General features: G+C 40.4%; 1 protein-coding gene across 1 annotated transcript; it reads left to right on the top strand.

Annotated features, from left to right (window-relative positions):
* The first annotated feature begins 408 nt into the window (after positions 1-408).
* LOC104832284 (vesicle-associated membrane protein 7A-like) lies at positions 409-16040 on the top strand. Its single transcript, XM_010568407.1, has 6 exons — positions 409-479; positions 7372-7486; positions 8080-8258; positions 10158-10272; positions 13911-14069; positions 15981-16040. The coding sequence occupies exons 1-6, from the start codon at positions 409-411 to the stop codon at positions 16038-16040; spliced, it is 699 nt and encodes a 232-aa protein (XP_010566709.1).
* Positions 16041-19189: the final 3149 nt, after the last annotated feature.

The raw sequence follows: 19189 nt of genomic DNA, 5'->3' as shown, positions 1-19189 counted from the left end.
CCCCCAAGCCTCCTAGGTTTTAATTTGGGTCTCTCAAAAGACAGGCACAGAAAACATCCTTGATCCAAAAAATATTACTTAAAAGCAGGGAAAGCATATCAATCTTACCTTTTCTTTGAGAGTCTTTCTTGCTCCTCTGTATCTTACTGAACTTTTAACTGACTGCAACCAGCAACAAGTTACAGCAGTTTTGTCTGCACCAGTACGTGAGTCAGTGAGTAGGGGATGGCTGAGTCAAACTCTACTCTGATCCTTCCCTCCCACTCCCTGCCCAGCTGCTGCCTGTTTACTCCTTTGGGTATAGCCCATGATACTGGAAGCCTACACAGAAAGTTAGAAATAGTGGATGCTCTTACTCCTCTGCACGAGAAACATAGGTGAAGTCTATCCATAACGTACCACGTTAGCATGAACTTCAAGTACATCGGCTCCTGTTCAGAAATAGGAGTTGGGACTTTGCTTAAAGCTGGCCATTTCCAGTAAACTGTGTCCTTAGTGATTGCTCTGGAGGTTGAAAATAGAGATTTGTGAATCTGGAATATCTGGCAGACCAGGATGTTTAACATCATTGGCTTGTTCAAATGTACTCTGACTTAAGATTCCTGAATTTTTGAAACATTTCTCTAGCAACGTATTTGGTATTTATATCTTTCCCCTATAGTTTCCAAGACAGATTGTGTTTCTTCTTTTTCTTCCATTATGGAGAAGAAAATGACAGCAATGATACTGACTGCATTTTCAGCGTATTTATTGCTTTATTCTTGAGTTGTTTCAGACATATCTCACTAAGACACTGAGTGAAGCTTTGTTCTGTTAGGCTTCCTCTCTCCCCCAGCCTGGTATGCTTTGGCGATTTTCTGCTTTAATCCAGTGTTGTTTCAGTTTGCAATCAGTTTTCTCTTTTCCTAATTTCAGATCAGTAACTTAGCACAAGAAAAAGAAAGGCTTTTTGTTATCGAGGATTTGATTTCTCTGTTGAATCTGTTTTTGTTTGTGGGTTTTTGTTGTTTGTTTTTATGCCCAGTAAAAGCACTGTCCTATTTATAAACTAAAATTCCTTTAATAAAGTTTTCTAGGGAGAAAAGTGCAACTCTTCCTGTGATGATCAGTCTTTGCGTTATTTTTCCAGGTGTGTAAGGTAACTTCAGTGTGAAACACAGAGCTGTAGTAACTGGAGAAAGGCTGCTACCAATGCACCTTGCAAAGTCAAGAGCTCTCAGGGATGGAGTTTAAGACCACATCAACTCAAATGAGCTAGATTAAGATAAAAACATATGGGTCTGATGGAGGATAAGGAGGTTTTTTTTTTCAACAAAATTCTAGTCTTTTTCATGATGGTATGTTCATTTACCTACACCTTTCAATCTATTTGAAATTGGCAACCCATGCTGAGTGCTACATTTGATGTATATTCAACTAATTTTAAATAGTAACCGTCTTGTGACAAAATCAGATTACAGAACTGATCTTTGTGCCAGTTTTATTGCCCTTAGCCCACATCATAACACAGACACTCAAGGTTAACAAATTGAGGAAAGTAAAAAAAAAAAAAAAGCTTGTATTCTTTCAGTTAATGACAAGAAATTACTTTAAGAACCTGAAACCTGCTAATTCTGAAATCTTTTAAGAAGTAATAGAAGGTACAGTCAATACTACCTAGGAACTAGAGATAATACTTCCTTTTAAAAATTTCCTTTTAGGGCAATACAGTGTTCTGGTGTTTTTTTCTGTGTAGACATTGCACTGAAGATATTTTTTATTTATTAACTATCATGAATATTTCACATGATGGATTTTCCACATGTTTTTACTAAACTGTAATTTCTATCCAAAAGCAGCCTGATGCAAATTAAGAATTTAAACAAACAAAATTTAGAAAACAATAAATTACATTTCTCTTTTTTCACAATATAATGTTAATGTCAATATAAATATTAAGATAATGTTTTTTATAATTGCTTACACCTGTATTTGCTTTCATTCTCTAATGAAAATAAACCTTATTTAGTATAAAGATTACAGTCAGTTTCAAATCAGCAAATAATGAGAATTAACCCTTTTCTAAGAAAAAAAATCCCAACAATATGGGACTAAAATTGGCTAAAGTCACTGGTCAGTCTGAGGAAATGACCTAAAAAGGAGATTATTTACTTTAGAGTAGTTTAGTTATTTCAGTTCTCTGTATTTAAGTATATAGATCTGCAGTCCTTGTAGCTGTGAAAAAAGATACATAATTTGATCAGAGATTACCCAGAGGTGTAGCTAGTCTAATGCAGAGGTCTGTTAGGGGCAAAGTCCCCTGCTGATCTGAGCAGGGCAGTGGAGATTCCCTGCTCCAGTGTGCCTGACTGACAGTAGGCGAGCAGAGGTCCCACGTGCAGCAAGGGTGCAGTGGGGCTGCCCCACAAGCTAACCAGCTCCATTGGGTGCTCAGTAATATGGGGCTCTTCCTTCTGTCTTGCAGTTATTCCCAGAGAGACCTGATTTGCTGCTCTGCCTCTCTGGGAAGAGATGGGGAACCCTCATCACTGCCATTGTTTTTGGAGAAGCAAGTGCTATGGTGTAAAAATTAAAACCTGTATCACAGTGTGTTAGAGCCCAGATTTGGTTAGTCTAGTCTGGGTCAACACAATTCTTAACTGCATTTTAAGTAGCAGACTGAGCTCTTTTAAGTGGATCAGATAGGTTACAGGTTATAATGGTCACTGTCTGCTTGGTTGTCTGCTTCATTAGTTCCATACATTTTTGTTAAACCTTGATTTTGTCTAGTTAAATGTGAAGAAGAGACTGGTCAACTGGCATGACATGGTAGAATTAGTTTGTATGTGCAGGTGCTTTTTTGGAGAGGTGATCACTTAACACTAGCATATGTTAGATGGTTGGCTTCTATAGTGTAGTTCTGAGTTTTTAATTTGTGAACATAAAATGCGTACACTAATGCCCTGAGTCATCTAACCCTTAATCATCCTTTAGGCAAATCCATCGACTACTCTGCAAAGCGTGGTCAGTGGTTAACACAACACATGAATCAATATCCCTGTATTGTGTTGACTTTATCTTAAGCTACAGCCTTTGCAAAAGATGACAGCAAGGGGCAAGAAGGATCTAAAAAAATCTGTAGTGTTGATATTTCAGAAAAGGAGTCTTGCCTTGTGTTACTTTTCTGACTAACAGAAACCCCACCTAAGTCACCGCAACTGGTTGTTGTGAAGACTACAAATTAGAGAAATTATGGAAATAATGCAACTCTTTCTGGCAAATTCTTATGTTTGTCACAAAAATAATTTGGCTGAACTAATTGGCTTGATTTAGAATTCAGGTGCTTTGGGCCTTGTAAGTAATACTCATTTGGCTTGAATAGAAGATACTGGAGAAGATAAATTAGTCAGTCATTACTTGCATAACAAATGATCATCAAATTAAAGATGATGTCTTAAAGTTCCTCTATTTTTCTTCTGTGTGCATATTTAGCACACCAGATGGTCAATGCAGTCATAATAAACTGGTGGGAATATTTAATTAATGTGTTCCCAGGACATTAAATGTAGGGTATTATTCTTTGGCTGATGATCAGAGTAAATATTTTGTAATAAGGGAGAGTCCTTGTAGAATATTACTGGTAGTACATTAAAATCACATTTGGGAACAGAAATGTGTTCAAAGCATAACTTCTTCACAAAATTAAGACAACTCAAATACTAATTCCTTTTATAGGTGTTTGGTTTTTTTCTACCGCCAATTCACTATTACTCATTACTACCCAATTATTACAAATAGCATGAGAAATTGTTTTAAAATTGATAGTCATAGAATGGAATGAGTCTAAGTTAAAGTCTGTAGCCATTTAATTGGCAATAGTCACATTTTTACTGAATACTGAAGGGCTCAGATGGAACACTGGAAAGCACAGTTAAGAACAACATCTCTGTTAAAGCAGTGATGGTTCCCTGGTAGCGAAGGAAGCCTGTTTTGCTCTTGTTGGGAGTTAATTCTGCTCCCTCTGTGAAATCTCAGGGGACTGAAAACATCTTTCCATAGTCTGAAAATCCCTCCACCCCCAAGTATGCAAATGTCTACTAGCCCAGCAGTGATACTCCCCTGTCAATATCCTAATTATCTTTTCACCCTAACCAGTTTTATAATATCATTACTTTCTTTACTCCCATAGAGCAACTTATTTTTTTCCCCTCTGAAAGTGATATTAGTAGGATGAAAACAAGGGTAAACTTAGCCCATTAAAATAGGCTAGTTAATAACTGGAGAGGGGAAGATCAACTAAAAATCTGAAATACATACTATTAGTGGGCAACTGAATTGAAAAGAAAATTACCTTACTGCGTGCATTTATCTTGGAACTGGATAGGTCATGCTCTCTAGCCACGGTTTTCTTTTGAAGAGTCCTCTCACCTTACAGGCAGAGAACATCATTATCTACTTGCAAGAAGGCTGAGAAGCTAATTCTGAAGGACACTTAATTTTACAGGGGCATTAGAAGTAAGTCGTCTTTTCTCTGAACCTCTCCTGACAGAATTAGTGTGTGGTTTTGAAAGAGTAACAGGACCTGCCATTTGACACTATCCCATTTCACTATAGGAAAAGCAAAAATTTGGATAGGAGGTGTTGGGGTGAATAGTTAATGTCTCTTGATTTCTAGACACACACATCTATATATTCACAAACAGAAACATAATTGTCCACACAGAGCTGTGTTGGGCCTGTACTATTGTTAAGTTTGTACAGTTAAGCACACAAATCTGGAAGGCTCAGAACTTTAAGGAGTTTAGATATCCAAGGTACCAATTTCTTTGAGAGATGGCATGTAAATAGGATAGCACTGAATTTTAGTCTGCCCTCTTTGGTTAGACTGGATTTTGTTAGGACTGTGTCAAACTGCATGTAGCCAAACTGATTGTTCAGAAAGCTTTTGTGCCAGTGACCTACTGCAGAAATAAAATCCTATGTAGTAGAATCAGATTAACAGAAAACTGGGAACTAGTAAATCCCTCTAGAAAGCAGAAGACTTGTAAGTATTATCAGTAAACGACCCCTTTGCAAATTAGCAGTGGAAAAATTGTTTTAGCTATTACTGCATAGGAATAAACAAAGCAAGTTCAAAACTAACAGCAAACCCCTAGTGCTATAGAGCTCCTTTATTTCCTTAGAGATCCTCCCTGCCTCAAAGCTTTCGGATGCATCTAAATTCACAGATGAACACTCTCAGCACCAGGGACAACGTGAGAGTGGTTTGTTTCTACAGTTACTGTTAGGTCCAGGATCTTCACTGACATCCATAGTCAATAAAATAGTGTATGAATTTGCATTTGTAGCTAATTTTAGTAATTATTTTAGAGTTAAATCTCAAGAGTACAGGGATATGGAAGTGTTCTGATTTATTTTACAATTAAATAAAGGGGAGTTTTGTGTTTTGTTCTGTTTTGTTTTTAAATGCCTTTGGAACCACAGACTGTCAAACCCCACTTAAGCAGTGAAGCCCAAATGGGTAGGTGCCTTTTGAAGGGGTCCAAATGGAAGAACAGTGCCTTAACTATACCTAAGTTTGGTTACAACAGTAAATATTTACTATATAAATATGGTACCTGGACAGTAAAAATATAAAGAGGAAGAGAGGCAATGCAATTTTATGTTTTATTTGAACAACAGGGAAAGGGTTCGAGGAAAGAGGAAACTGGGATTCATAGAAAATTGCCTCCTTCATTTCGCTTTTTATAGGGATCATTAGTCAAATCTGCTGCATTGATGCACTTTCACTGCCCCTTCTCCTGAGCTTTGCCAGCTGATACCAGCTAAAGCTGTCTGATGTAATTCACACTTTTCCTCGTGCTGTAATCTTTAACTGTGTGTTTCTCACTATTTAAGTCTGAGGGGTAGAAAATAACTCCTGCTATTAGAAATGGGTTGTGAGCTTTTATTTGGAGGCAGTAGCTGAAGAAGAGGGGAGCAAAAGGATGGCACAGAAGAGGCCTGCGCTGCTTCGTCACAGGCTTTCTGTGCCACTGAGCAAGTCACTTAATCTCCCTGTACCTGTTTCCCAGCCATATGCAGGGATAATAGCTTTTCCTTAGCTTATTGCAGTGTTGTTAGGATAAAGACTTTGAAGGTATTAGGTCCTATAGCTGGAGGCTTTAAAAAGCACTTTGGATGGTTAAAACAAGTTGCTGAAAGCAGCTATTGAGGTCCTAATGTAAACTGTAACAAAGTCACAGTGGTCGCCTGGCATCCTCCCGGTATTCGCATTGTGCATCTCCCTTCCCTAACCTAACACAAAGAAATTTCTCCTACGTAGCTCACACATGTGAACAAAAATGTAAGTATGTGTCAGGCAGCTCCCCAAAACGTTAGGTACACAGTCATCCTTAACGTTCTTTCATGTGCTGAAATGGAAAACAGTAACACTGGATATCTCCAATACTCTCTTAATTAGAGTTGCAGCTCCCTTTAACCATTAGAGCTAAGTAGTAAATTGCTTCCAAAATATTGAGGTGAGATGAGAAATCTCTCGGTCATGATTTTGACCTACCAGTTTCAGGCCCAGCAAGTAACCAGAAGAACTGAGGATGCCTGAATCAGCTGAGCATTTTACTAAATCACTGGGAGAGTCCCCAAATGTTTCTTCCTAGGTGGCTGCATACATACACAGATCCAGCACCTGCTTTCAATCAGTCAGATTGCTCATGTGCTAAATGAAGCAAAATCTGGCATGGTGGGGAGCGAGGATGAAACTACTGTTATATAAAGAATGACCAAGGTGCCAAGGGTCTAAGCATGTGGTACAGTTGTCCTGAAGTAAGTGTACTTGTCACTCTCCCAGAATGTACCCCAGTGCTCTGCACAAAGTGGTTGCCATTTGAGAATATTTGCTAGGGATTTATACCTTTTTTTTTTACCAACAATAACAGAGCTTTGTTCCCCCTTCAAAATTTATTTGACCTATTCTTGGGAGTGAAGATTCTCAGCATCAATGGTAACTTTTTCCTTTTCCTTTTCCTAAAAAAAGAAAATAGTACACAAGTCTAATGGCTTGGGGCCCAATGACAGAGCTTTCGTATGGATTTTGCATTCTTTTGTAGCTCCCGAAAATCATGCCAGGCCACAGGAAATTGGACTTCAAGGGTGTGATGCTCCATATATTTCAAAAGAAAGCCTCTCTAACATAGTGCTAATGTTTTGCATAAATTTCTTAGGATAATGCTTCTGAGAAATTATAAGCTGGTATGACACAGTACAGAGGCAATAACAGAGTAATTATGTAAATGTAGGTTGGACATTCATTCTAGCATTTTTGCACTAAAATATCCTAGAGAATATTGGTGCTTTCCAGTGGTGTAGGCCTTCAATCCCCTTCTTTACTAGGTTCAAAGACAAACTCTTAACGGACGCCTTGTGGGACTGGAACCACATTAGCTCACAGAGGTACTGCCTTCTGCTGCTGCCTGGCCAGGATGCTTTCTACAGAGCTCAAACACTGGTAGGGCTGAGCCAGGAGCATGGAGACATCTCTGTCCTGTTCTGAACTACCTTGGGAGGCCAGGAGGAGGAGAGATGATGCAGGTATCTTTGTGCTTGTTTTGTCTATTTTGGATATTACATGCTGCCTAATGACAAGAGAGGGCTCATGGCTTGTTGACCTGCAAGAGCTGCTGGTGGCATTAAAGCCCTGTGCTTAAGGACTGACTTCCTAGAGCCTGTCCGGGCACCTGTGCTGTGCCTTCTGTAGCAGGTGCTGCACCTCTTCTGGTGAGCACTCTGCTGCTTCTGGCAGCTCATGGCTCTGACCGCTGAGGCCGTAAGTGAGGCAGCTGCTGTTACTGTGTAAGGAGAGCACAACTCCAGAGACAAAAGGGTTGGAAACAGTAGCTCTGCGCTGCAGGCAGCACCCAGCTCTGGTTGCTCTTGTATTAGATTTTATGTAATTAATGAAGATAGGTATGTTAATTACAAGCTTGCTGTACCTTAGCATAAAGATTGCCATCTCTCTTTGGTAGTTACAGTAACTCCTGCTGGATGGTCAGGGCAGCTGTAAAAATACCCGTTATTCCCATCCATTCCTCCCTTACACAGGAAGCAGAGAAGCCCCAGGAAATACAGTTGAAACCAAATGAGACGGCAGCAAGGATGCTGGAAGAGAACAAATTGGGAAGTGTCTACTTTACGCCAAGTCATTTTAAGGACAGCTTGAGACGTGCAAAAAAAGGTGAAAATTACTGTGCAGAAAAGGTATATGGCAGAGCACTGAACTTGTGAGTTATCACGTAGCTTTGACCAAGTACACCACTGTACTTATAAGCTATGCTTAGTAGCAAAAATACATGGCCAGGAAAAACACTTCTTACACACTGCTTATGTAGCTCTGGGTTGCTAACAGTACATAGCTCAAGAGGGCAGCTCTGTTAATGTTTGTAGTAGGGAACAGTGTGTCACAATGTTTCCATAGAAAAAATTCTGCTTGGGTTGATTGGAAAAAAGCCTGTTTACTTCCTTGACTGCAAAGAAATTTTACAATTTCAATTTTAGCTCTTGTTGTTGTATAAGAAACTCCCTTTGAAGTTGTTAATGGTCTGGGGAGATCTTGTTTTGTGTTATTTGAGTCTGATATATATTATAGTCAGATTTTGATCCTTTGTGACAACAGCGTAAACTCAGAATAAATCCTGTTGGGATCCTGGCCCATGGCCCTTCAATGGAGTAATTCCGTTGCAGGTGGCAGCAGCATCTGGTCTTTTATGTTTTTAATAGTGGCTGTGAGGTCTTCAAAGGATGACCAATTTGTCTGTGGCTCAAGTTCTTTTCTTTCAACTAAAGCTTGATAATGACGTTCTCACCCACAGTTAAAAAACAAGAAGTGTAAGATACAGCGGTGCTGTGGTTCTGCAAACAGCTGCTCCATCACTGGGACTCTGTGAGAGTCAGCGTTATCTGTAGGGATCTCAGCCCACAGGCAATACTGTCAAACTGAATTTTGCAGCTTAAGGTACTTTTGGGGAACTAACTTTAGTGGCCCTAGGCACTTTGACATTGTATTAATGAGGCTTTAATTCCAGCAGCATTAATGAGACCTCAGAATGTAAAAGGGAATGATTCACAGAAAAACACTGTGTTCCCTCATTCTGCCACTGTGGGAAGGCATTGGCAATGCATGAGTGGGATTTGTGGTATTTTTCAGTTCACATGCTTAGGGATTTCCTCTGCAGCTTCAGGAAGGGCTTTATTTCACTGCAGGAAGAAGTGACAGGGGTCCCTTGAAAGGAAAGGTAAGGTTTCACAGGTTCAAGTGTGGGTGTGAAGAACGACTGGCTAAGGTTGAAGGACTTTGTTCAGGCTGGCAGGATGACTTTTCTGCACAAGCTCGTGGACTGAGACAGATGGATCTCATGGTGGATTTTAAGGGACTTCTGTTTTGTCTTACAGCAAGCTGGGGAAAGCCAGTGTTGATGCTTAAGAAAAGAGCTGATGCACAGGAGATCAGGGCTCTGTTCACAGCATTGCTGCAAATATTCATTCAGGGTCTGTGGCAGATGTTCAAGCCTGGCCAGCTGCTCTGGTGGGACATTTGGTGACCACCGTTGGGGTGGTTAAACATTGCTGAATGCCTGAGATGACTAACCCCATGCTATGTGCAATTCTTACCCCCACTTCCTTCTCCATTTCTTTCTCCTCTCCTTTTGTTTATCTTTACTTGGTTAGCTTCCAGCCAAACACTGAGGAGCAGGGGAGAATGTCACTCAGCACACTGAGGAGGAAGGCAGGGTCGCAGCCCTGGCTCCTATGGCATCAACACAAAATACCCAGAGTGGAGTCTGTTTCCTTAGTGGGACGTAAGCTCTGCCCTGCTAGTCAGTCCTGTAATCGGTTTGGCCATTGGCCTAACTTAGGGTAGATAATCGAATTGCTTGCTGTTTAAAAAGACGGAAAGGGAGGGGAAGAGTTTGCTATGGTCCTATCAAGAAATAGCGTGAAAACTAATTACAGCATGGGAGGGAATGGGACACTAGCGTTGTACTCCAGGAATGGAAAATGTGAGCTGAGACAATGGAAAACTCCTTTTAAGAGATAGGTACTTTTGACTTGCTCCAGAAAAGGGGTAGTGAACAAGCAAAGATGGTTTCAGTCAATTTTTATGTTCTCTGGTTTTGATCTAGGTCTGCTCCAGCTCCTACCCAAGGTCCCACCAGTGCTGGGGCTGCAGGGCTACCTCCTGCTACCAACGTGTCAAGCAACAAACGGCTGCAGCAGACACAAGCCCGGGTGGATGAGGTAAGTGGCTCCAGGTGATTTGTTGCTCACCACGAGGGTGCTGATGTGGTTGTTTTTTTTTTTTTCTTTAAGATGGTTTCCTCTCTAGTGATCCAGCAACTCCTGCTTATCTGAAGGCAGTGGACCTAGGTGTCACAGGGGAGAATGAGAGAGAGAAGAGCAGTTCAGATTGCTTAAAAAAAATCACCTCCAGAACTGCACCACCACATTAGGAAATGAAGTTTATCAAAGGATTGCATTTATGAGGAAGCAGAGAATACAAGAGAGATTCTGAGTATGAACATCCTTGTACCAGTAACACTTCCGCAGAATAAATGTGGGCATTGGTGCCAATTCAGGAATTCATCCCAGTCAGTCAGGTTAGGAGGAAATGTCATAGTGGAACCAGCTCTTTGAACGTGATCCTGCATTCCTAAAGGTTAGATGCTAAGCTCACAGGCTGTTTCACAGGGACAGACCATCAGCTTCTCATAGATAGATTCAAGCCATGAGTTTTGTACAGCTCAGGGCTGTGTTCATTAGCCACAGCTCTATTGATTAATCATCGCAATTTATCCCCAAAGAAAGGCACTCACACATGATATCATAACAGCATCTTCAACAAATTCCCACTCCTTGTGTTGGTCTTGGGGGATCACATGCCTGTTCCAGCTTGGATCCTTAAATTCATGTAGCATACAGACTATCCTGCCACCTTGGCTGTAATGCCAGTGTCCATGTAACTGGGGTGTTAATGGCAATAAGTGAGTATACCACCACTTATGGGTGTAGGCCCTGAGTGTAGCAGCAGTACAGTAGCAGCTGTAGCATCCTTGCACACCTGCTGTGTGCTGTGTACTAAGTATAGAATTTTGCTAAACCCCTACAAAGACTTAAGTAACTAGTTGCCTACTGTCTATGGGGACGTGGCCAGGGCTTGTGTGATTCTTTAATGCCAATTCAATAAAATACACGTTAGAAAATAGCAATTTACATGCATAAAGGCCTCTATTTTCAAAAGCTCCAGGTATGCTTTAAAAATAGTAGACAAGACCTCACAACATCCAACTCAAATGCATTTCTTAAGATGAGTTAAATACACCTGTCAAATTGAGCTTTGTCTTTTTGAGAACTTTTTCTTTGCTGAAGGTCTGAAACAGGGTCTTTCTGGCCTCCCCATTGCTGATACTCAGAGCTGATCACAAGAACATCCTCTGGCTGCAGAAATTTCAAGGCCAGCTTCTCTCATTATCACCAATTTTCACATCACGCTAACTTCATTGACATTAGTGGAGTGTGTCTTGCAGTGGGGAAAGGAATATTACATTTTAGCTTTTGTCTTGGGTCAGAATAATGAAACAAACTTCTTCTCCTGAACATATATACATCATGATGGTGCTGTAATTGTTTATGTGAGCTACAGCAAAAGTAATTGTCCCTAGAACATAAAAAATAATTGCTAGTTATTGTCTAAAATGAGTGATGCAGGTCAGAAACATAGGGCTCTTCAAGCAGATCAATGGAGATGGCTCCAGTGAGGCTAGTGAATCCCCGCTTTGTGTTTAAGATACTCTGTATTCTGAGACTTTTCACTCAAGCCCATGCAAGTTTGTCTTCTTGTGAAGCATGATGGTGTAATTTTGGCAGGAATTCTTACCTAATATGAGTAGCTCTGGAATTTGAGGATTATGCAGGTGGTAATCAGGATCCAAATTTTTTTTGCCTCCCGTTTGGGAGGGAGGCTGAGGCTGGTATGGGTTTTGAGTGCATAGGACATGGTCAGCAGATCCTTGTTTAATAGGGAAATCACAGTACGAGAATAGACGAGGGAGGAAAGTGCCACTGGGCTTTCAGTACTCTGAAGTCACCAGGGTGAAACTGGCTTATAGCACCTAAGGAGCTGAATTGTTAAGCATTGCTTTGACCTTCTTCCCAGATCCTTCCTGGTTGGGTTTTTTTCATGTCTTGTGGGAAAGTAATCTGTAGGTGGCACCAAACACCACAGCACAGCACGACACTCCTATGGCTCTTCTGCCCCAAGTGCTGTTCTGCACAGCACTTCAGACCCAAACCCGAAACTCAGCAACGCGATCACGACTTTGCTCAAGAGAAAATTTTTGGTCTTAGCAAAATGACTGACATTTTTAATGCTATATCAATGCTGATATAGTGTTTCAGCTATATGCATGTTGGGTTTCCCCCTCTGATTTCTCTAGGCATCCTAGAACTTATTTTCCAAGGCCCAGATCTTGATGTTAGTCTAGACAAATGTTTCTTTATTTGACAGAAATGCAGTCTTATCTGGACAAGTGTTCACTGCAGTCAGGTTAAATTCAATAAATAGTTCTGGGCAAAAAAAAAAGAGAGAATGCGTAGAAGATGTTACAGTATTTTGTTTCAGCTTTTTCTAATAGTTTAAAATTTTCACAATGAAACATTGTACCAAGACAAAATTCAGCTAAATACTAGCTGAGAAATTAAAACAATTTTTTTTTATTTGATATGAACTTAAATGCTTGGAAGGTTTTGGTTTGAAAAAGCAAGTAAGAAAATTTAATTTGACCAAAACATTTGATTTTGTTTTAGGTTTGGTAGACAAGTGGAACTAATGTTTCGAGTTTTGGAACAGCATTTAACCCGATGCCAGTCCTTTCAAAGACTCTTTCACTACCAGTTTCATCTCACTGTATTTAAATAATGTATTTTTTTTAATAACTCTGGGTTTTTGCAGGTAATAGTTAAATTATATTAAATACAAACAACATGGCCTTCCTTATTACAGGGTATGAGAAGTAACAGACCAGCAACCATATTCACTGCTAGAATAAGTGGACACAACTTTACTGAGATTGGTATACTGTCTAACATTTATATTACTGATGAATTTGTATAGGATTTCTATTTAGAGTTATTGGCTTGCTAGAAGAGGATTTTCGTCTAACTCAGTGTATAAAATATATACATGAAAGGGCCTTATCAACTATGTACTGAGTGTGCACACTTTTTTCGCTGAGGCTGTGCAAAGAGGTGGCATGAGCTCCCTGATATACTTCAGGCTGAATTTTCTCAGGTAAAATTTTCTCCTCCTCCACTTTCAAGGAGGACTTCAAATTATGGCTGGGAAGTCATCTTGTCCGAGAAAGATCTGCAGAATGAGTAAATTCGTTGGTCAGGAAATGCATACAGTTCCCTTTAGAGTGGCTTTTATCTAGCCAATTTCTCTAGTTCAGGTAAGGAAGTTAAATTAAATGTGTAAGGAAAACAATGGCTTGGTCTTAGCGATGACTGGACAAATGTCAGCCAAAATGTAGTATAGAGGTACTGGTCTCCATCAGGTTTTTGTATCTGTAGCAAAGTAGCTAGTTGTAGGCTAAAAGAAATGAAAAGCTTTAATGAAACTACTTACGCTATTTCATAATGTCCCTTTATTTTTTACCTTTAAGGGCATCTGAGCACAGTATAGCTATGTTCATCTGTATTCTCACTGTGTCTGTTTCCATAGGCATGGCTTTTGAGGCACTGTCCAGGTAATTGCCATCACATACCATAATGGCAAACGGCTGGTTTCAGTATGGTATGTGATATTCCAGAGTGTGAACATATGGGTGACCTTCAGCTTTACTGTGTGTGGAATCTAATGTGAAGCTGTGCCTTTGCAGGTGGTAGACATCATGAGAATGAATGTGGACAAGGTGCTAGAAAGAGACCAGAAGCTATCAGAGCTTGACAACCGGGCAGATGCATTGCAAGCAGGTGCCTCACAGTTTGAAACCAGTGCAGCCAAACTGAAGAGAAAATACTGGTGGAAAAATTGCAAGGTAAGGAATATAAATTCTTGTTAAGAATCACTTCATAGCAGACATTAGTTTCACTTGCACTTAATGGGACTTTGCTTGCAGGATGGCATCTCTAAGTGGTCTCAAGGGGAGAAAGAGATGCCTTGCCCTCTACGCTCAAGGATAATAACTCAGGCAACTTTGCTCCTTACCAGAACCTATTCTTTAGATAATTTCTCCAGTATATAAAATGTAGATACAAATTATGATGCTTCAGTCAGTGCCTGCAGATAGGGATGCGAGAGCATTCCATGTTAATTCATGTCAGTTCCCTGTGTGAATCACAAAACCTGAACAGGTGTAGTGAATTCTAGTAGTGGGAGAAAAGAAGTTTTTTCCTTGTGGGAGATCATCAGCCTCTTGATCTTGCTTTAGGATGGTAAACTACCAAAAAAATACTTGGTTCCACAAACCACTATGAGAACTGAGGAAATGACAGTCTCTTTAAAAGAGGGGCAGATTAAGGTAGAGGAGGACTTTAATCGACCAGCTCTTCCTCTGCTGTCTTCAAAGTCTCATCCTTTCCCATGAGCAGAGGGAACCTCACTCTCCTTTTCTTTTTCAGATCTCTTCCAGGATTTGTGTTTTCTGGACCCAGAAACTTCAGCTCCTTTTATTCATATAAGACCCCATATCCTTGCTTCTTTCTACTCATGCACCACCAACATGAACACTATGCCAAAAGTTCAGCTTCATTTCCATTTCTCTTCAATACCATCTTTGCTGCTGACCATTCATGTCCACCCAAATAAAACCACCTGTTCCCAAAGGAGAATCCCACATGTATGTCTCACCAGTCTGTTGCCTGCTTTTTCTCTTCAGTCCACAGTGCTATGAAATGTAAAGCAAGGCAAAATATTCTGGCAAAACTACACGTACAACACTCCAGAAATAAGTGGATCTAGGTTAGAAACTGAACTGAGCAGTTCCTCTGGGCCTCTTCTAGCTGTTGCCCTGTTGCTTTGCCTGACAATGCAAGCTCTAGACACAGATTTTGAGTTAGGTTCACCCATGCTGACTGCAGTCACCACAATGACCTACACTACACTAGACCTTCAAACCTACCCTCATTCTCCTTTCCTCCTTGTCGCTTCCTGCTTTACCCTGACAAACAGAATCCCCCTGTCCTTTCTCTGGCTCCCAGACTCTGGAAGGAGGGGGGAAAATAAATAAATCTCCTGCAAGCCAATGGCTGGCTCTGTCCTCCAGACATATGTTGGGAGGAATGAAGCCCTTGATTTGACATGTCCGTGCTTGTTGTTTTTCAGTCTTTCCGTTTTCACTAGGCTACTGATGGGAACTGGACTGCAGCATCTCTGGTGACCTCATTAGCATTCAGCAAGTCGCATGTGGGGGCCTCTACCCCACACAACTCAGTGCTGGTATGGTCTGTGCACAGCTGGCTCTGATGTATCTGTTCCTGTAGGAGCAGACTTCAACTTTGCAATGAGCTATTTCCTAGCTAACACACTGGAAACCCTGCTGGCTAGCATGGTCTACCTCTCTCAACAGCACAAGTACACAAAGCCAGCACAAATACCTGCTAGGCATTAGGCACCTCCAGCTGACTCTTTCCTGACTATGGGAATGTGATGAAAAGTGATCAAGTCACTCTGGTTTAAGTGGTACATGGCGATGTGTGAATCCAGCCACTTAAATCACCTCTGGAGTTGTTTTATTTCAGAAGAGGCTATGTTCATTGCTAGTGGTCAGCTGTTCCTAATATTGACACTAAATCTGGGGCCTTAACAACTCTGTTGCAGTGAGTCTTTGCACGAATTAAAAGTGCAGGGAATGAGCCATTAAGTAAAAGCAAAAAACCTGAGGGGTTAATGTCTTTCATGTGAAAACCTGACTTTCTCTTTTTTTTTCCTCATAATTTTCTTTTTATAGATGATGATCATCCTTGGTGTAGTATGCGCAGTCATTCTCATTATAATTATAAGTGAGTAATTAATTTTCTCTTTCATTTATGATGTTGATAGCTCTGTGACTTACGAAGTGCTGATATATTAACAAACAAACAAAAATGGATATAAAATTATTTAAACTGATTAATTTGTGAAATTCCCCTTCTAGTGTCATGCTGTTATAGTGAGAATTACTGCAAACTCTCCAGACACTTATATAGGTAGAATTTGTTGACATTTTAATGACATTAGCATGTTGCATAACTTTCCCTAGGATTAAAGATTCTCCCTTTTCATGTTTATAGAATTTTTTGTGCAGTCTCAGGTATCTTCCTTTCATTATAACCAGTGCCACAGTCCTGGTGTTTTCTAGTGAGAACAGTAATGCTTGAATTACCTCAAGCCTATAAAAAGAGGGTGAAGGTCCACAGGCAAACAGGCATCTGATGCATTTTTTAAAAGCATGTAGGTACCTAGTTCCCACCAAATCAGCTGGAATTTGAGATGTTGGTGCTTCTGAAAATCCCTTTACATCTTGAATACCTGAATATTGTTAAAACATTGCCCAAAGTCTTAATGATTTCTTGTCTTGAAAGATCATCTCATTCCACACGTTTGTTACAGGAGAGATAACATATCAATGAATAATAGGAGTCATGCTGGTTGGGAGCCAGGAATCTTGTAATGACAGGAACTGAACATTTTATTTATGTAACCCCTGTGTTAGCAACAGCCGTTATGTGACATAACTGTAATATGGCATTAACTCCTAAAAGGGAGATTTCTTGAGTTAGACAATCCAGGTAGTAACCCAGAAGAGATTCACCAGGAGGCTAGACTGTGGCTGTGAATTAATTCCTAGCTCTCAAATTACATGCCTTGTATTCTGCATGTTTCCATTTTCCTCTGTTGCTTCTGCAAAGAAGGCTTACAGAATCACCTGTAAACATGACTAAATGGATTGAGACACATGTGGCAGTTTATTAGTCTTATCAATGCTGGCACCAGAGTGACCCAGAATAATTGTAGCGTTTCATAACACTGATACAGCAAGAATGGGAAATGGCTAGATATTAATTAACTATATTAACTGGGTACTCAAGGCAACTGGCTTCAAGGGAAAGATGGGCCTTTGTTCTGCAGTCTAGTGCAGCAACCTGGGAAGGCGGATGTGCAGCCATTGAAGTGATTGCTGTGTATATATGCATCAATGAGCATTATGTGTATCTTAACAAGAAAGTAAAAAGCAGATGAGATAGCTCATAATTTCTCATTAGAAGTTGAGGCTGAAATTATATATAAGTAATAACATATATATATAAGTAATAACATTGTTTCCCTCCTGGTTTTAAATGTTGGATGTCTGTCCTGGTAAGTTTAGAAATAGACATAGCAGGTTTGACATGGCTTGGGTTGGGTTTAGGCTATTTAATCACACACTTGAGTGTCACATCATCAAACCCAGGTTATGGCTTACCATAGTGAGATCTAGTGCAAGTCTAGTGAGATTTAAATGTACTTAAGCTCTGGATCTTAAATTATTTTTTCAGTCTATTTGATCCTTCTGTAACAGTGCCTAAAGGTTGCAGCTTCAGGAAGGACCCTCTGTATTGAACTCGATGTATTTATTTACAGTAGCTCTCAAGTACATGTTTAAATACTCTTGACATCAAGCATCCAAGTGCTGTCACAGACAAGGCCTGCCTGACTTCTCCAGTCACTGATTTGAATGGGAGCAAGATCATACCTTCCATGCAGGGCTGGCTATAGATGCAGATAAATTGGGCAGTTCCTCACAGCAGCAAGTTACCATGGGTGGTGAAATAGCCCAAGCCAGGGTCCCTACTATTGTGGTAGTGGGGCCCTGCAAAAGCAGGCTGGATCCCTTCTGAAGGAAGAGTTATAACATCTGGGACTGCAGGTGTTGCTGGAGCTGGGGATTGCAGCTAACAGCACCATCAGTCCTTGCCCTTTCTATCTTTTGAGCCACAGTCTCCCCTGCTTTCCACTCCAGTTCCCCCTCCAAACTCCTTTTGACACAGGAGGAGCATCCCCATTCCAGCTAGGAAGGCATACTGTGTTCAAGACACGTCATGCTCTTTCAGCAAAGATGTGTTAAAGGTGTTTGCCATTCTCTTAGAGCACATGCTTCTGTGAGATAAAGCTTAACAGTAACTCTAATAACTGTTGGTTTATGTCTTTTTTATTTTTTTTCCCCTTCTGCTTCCTTTCCCAGTTTATTTCTCCACTTGAAAAAGCAAAGAAGGAAGACTTGGCACAACTTTGTTCATATCAACCAATGGTATCAGTGTTCCTTTGTTGAACTCCGCTTTTTAATTCCCGGTGTCTTGGGATTTTTGCTTGTAATAACCCATAAGCATTCGGTGTGGTGTGTTTTGGAATTCTGTTGTTTCCACAAGAAACTGTACCAGCTAAATACTGCCAAGTAGTTCCATACACTGTCTTATCACTGTGTGTTAAAATGTGTATGCATTGACCTTCAGAAACTGTAGTATATGAAAAGCATCCTAAGCATCTCGGGATCAGAGAATGCAGCTATGGGGAAGCTCCTGCTTAAAGGGACACTGTCAGGTGGATTGGACCCAAACCTAAGGTTGCAGCAAACATTAGAGCCAAAATTCTCAATCTGAGCACCTAAAGTTGGATGGCAAAATCCACTATCATCAGATGTATCTTTTTGAGGTAGTACCAGCTACTCCCATTGAAAAGAGTGGCACCTACAAGTATTCATGTAAGACATCTTATTTTCAACCTAGCCAACAAAACACAGATTTTTGAGATTAGTTGTAGTATCCAAATCTAAAAACATTGTCTGCAGGAAATAAATAGGACTGGATTATCATCTTCTATGGATTTAATTTTTTCCTTATGGGGTGTTCTGTACAAGCAGGATGACCTCAATATGAAAGCCAGAAAGAAAACTGTATGAAAACTAAAAGCATTAGCTAGCACAATCTTGAAAAAGCCAAGTGAAATGCAAAAATTGTAATACAGGCACCATAAATGACCAAGATACAGACTCTTGCTAAAAACTCAAGGCACTGTTTGTCAGACTTCATGGGACTCTCTTGAATGCCAATCCCCAACACTTATGGTCCTAACTTAAAGCACATGAACAACTTCGGTGATGTCTGTGGCTTGCCAGCACAGTTGTAGGAAGCAACCTCTGCA

Source organism: Haliaeetus leucocephalus, unplaced genomic scaffold (genome assembly GCF_000737465.1).
Source record: "Haliaeetus leucocephalus isolate CR32 unplaced genomic scaffold, Haliaeetus_leucocephalus-4.0 Scaffold240, whole genome shotgun sequence".
NCBI lineage: Eukaryota > Metazoa > Chordata > Aves > Accipitriformes > Accipitridae > Haliaeetus > Haliaeetus leucocephalus.
Note: the sequence above shows the minus strand (reverse complement) of the source record. Positions and strands in the feature narration are given on the sequence as shown.

Bases quoted from the DNA above. Each gene is read 5' to 3' on its own strand.
- LOC104832284 (XM_010568407.1), top strand. From the start codon at position 409: ATGAACTTCAAGTACATCGGCTCCTGTTCAGAAATAGGAGTTGGGACT. The intron at 7,487-8,079 runs GTAGGGCTGAGC...TCCCTTACACAG, and splicing joins TCTACAGAGCTCAAACACTG to GAAGCAGAGAAGCCCCAGGA. The intron at 8,259-10,157 runs GTGAGTTATCAC...GTTTTGATCTAG, and splicing joins TATGGCAGAGCACTGAACTT to GTCTGCTCCAGCTCCTACCC.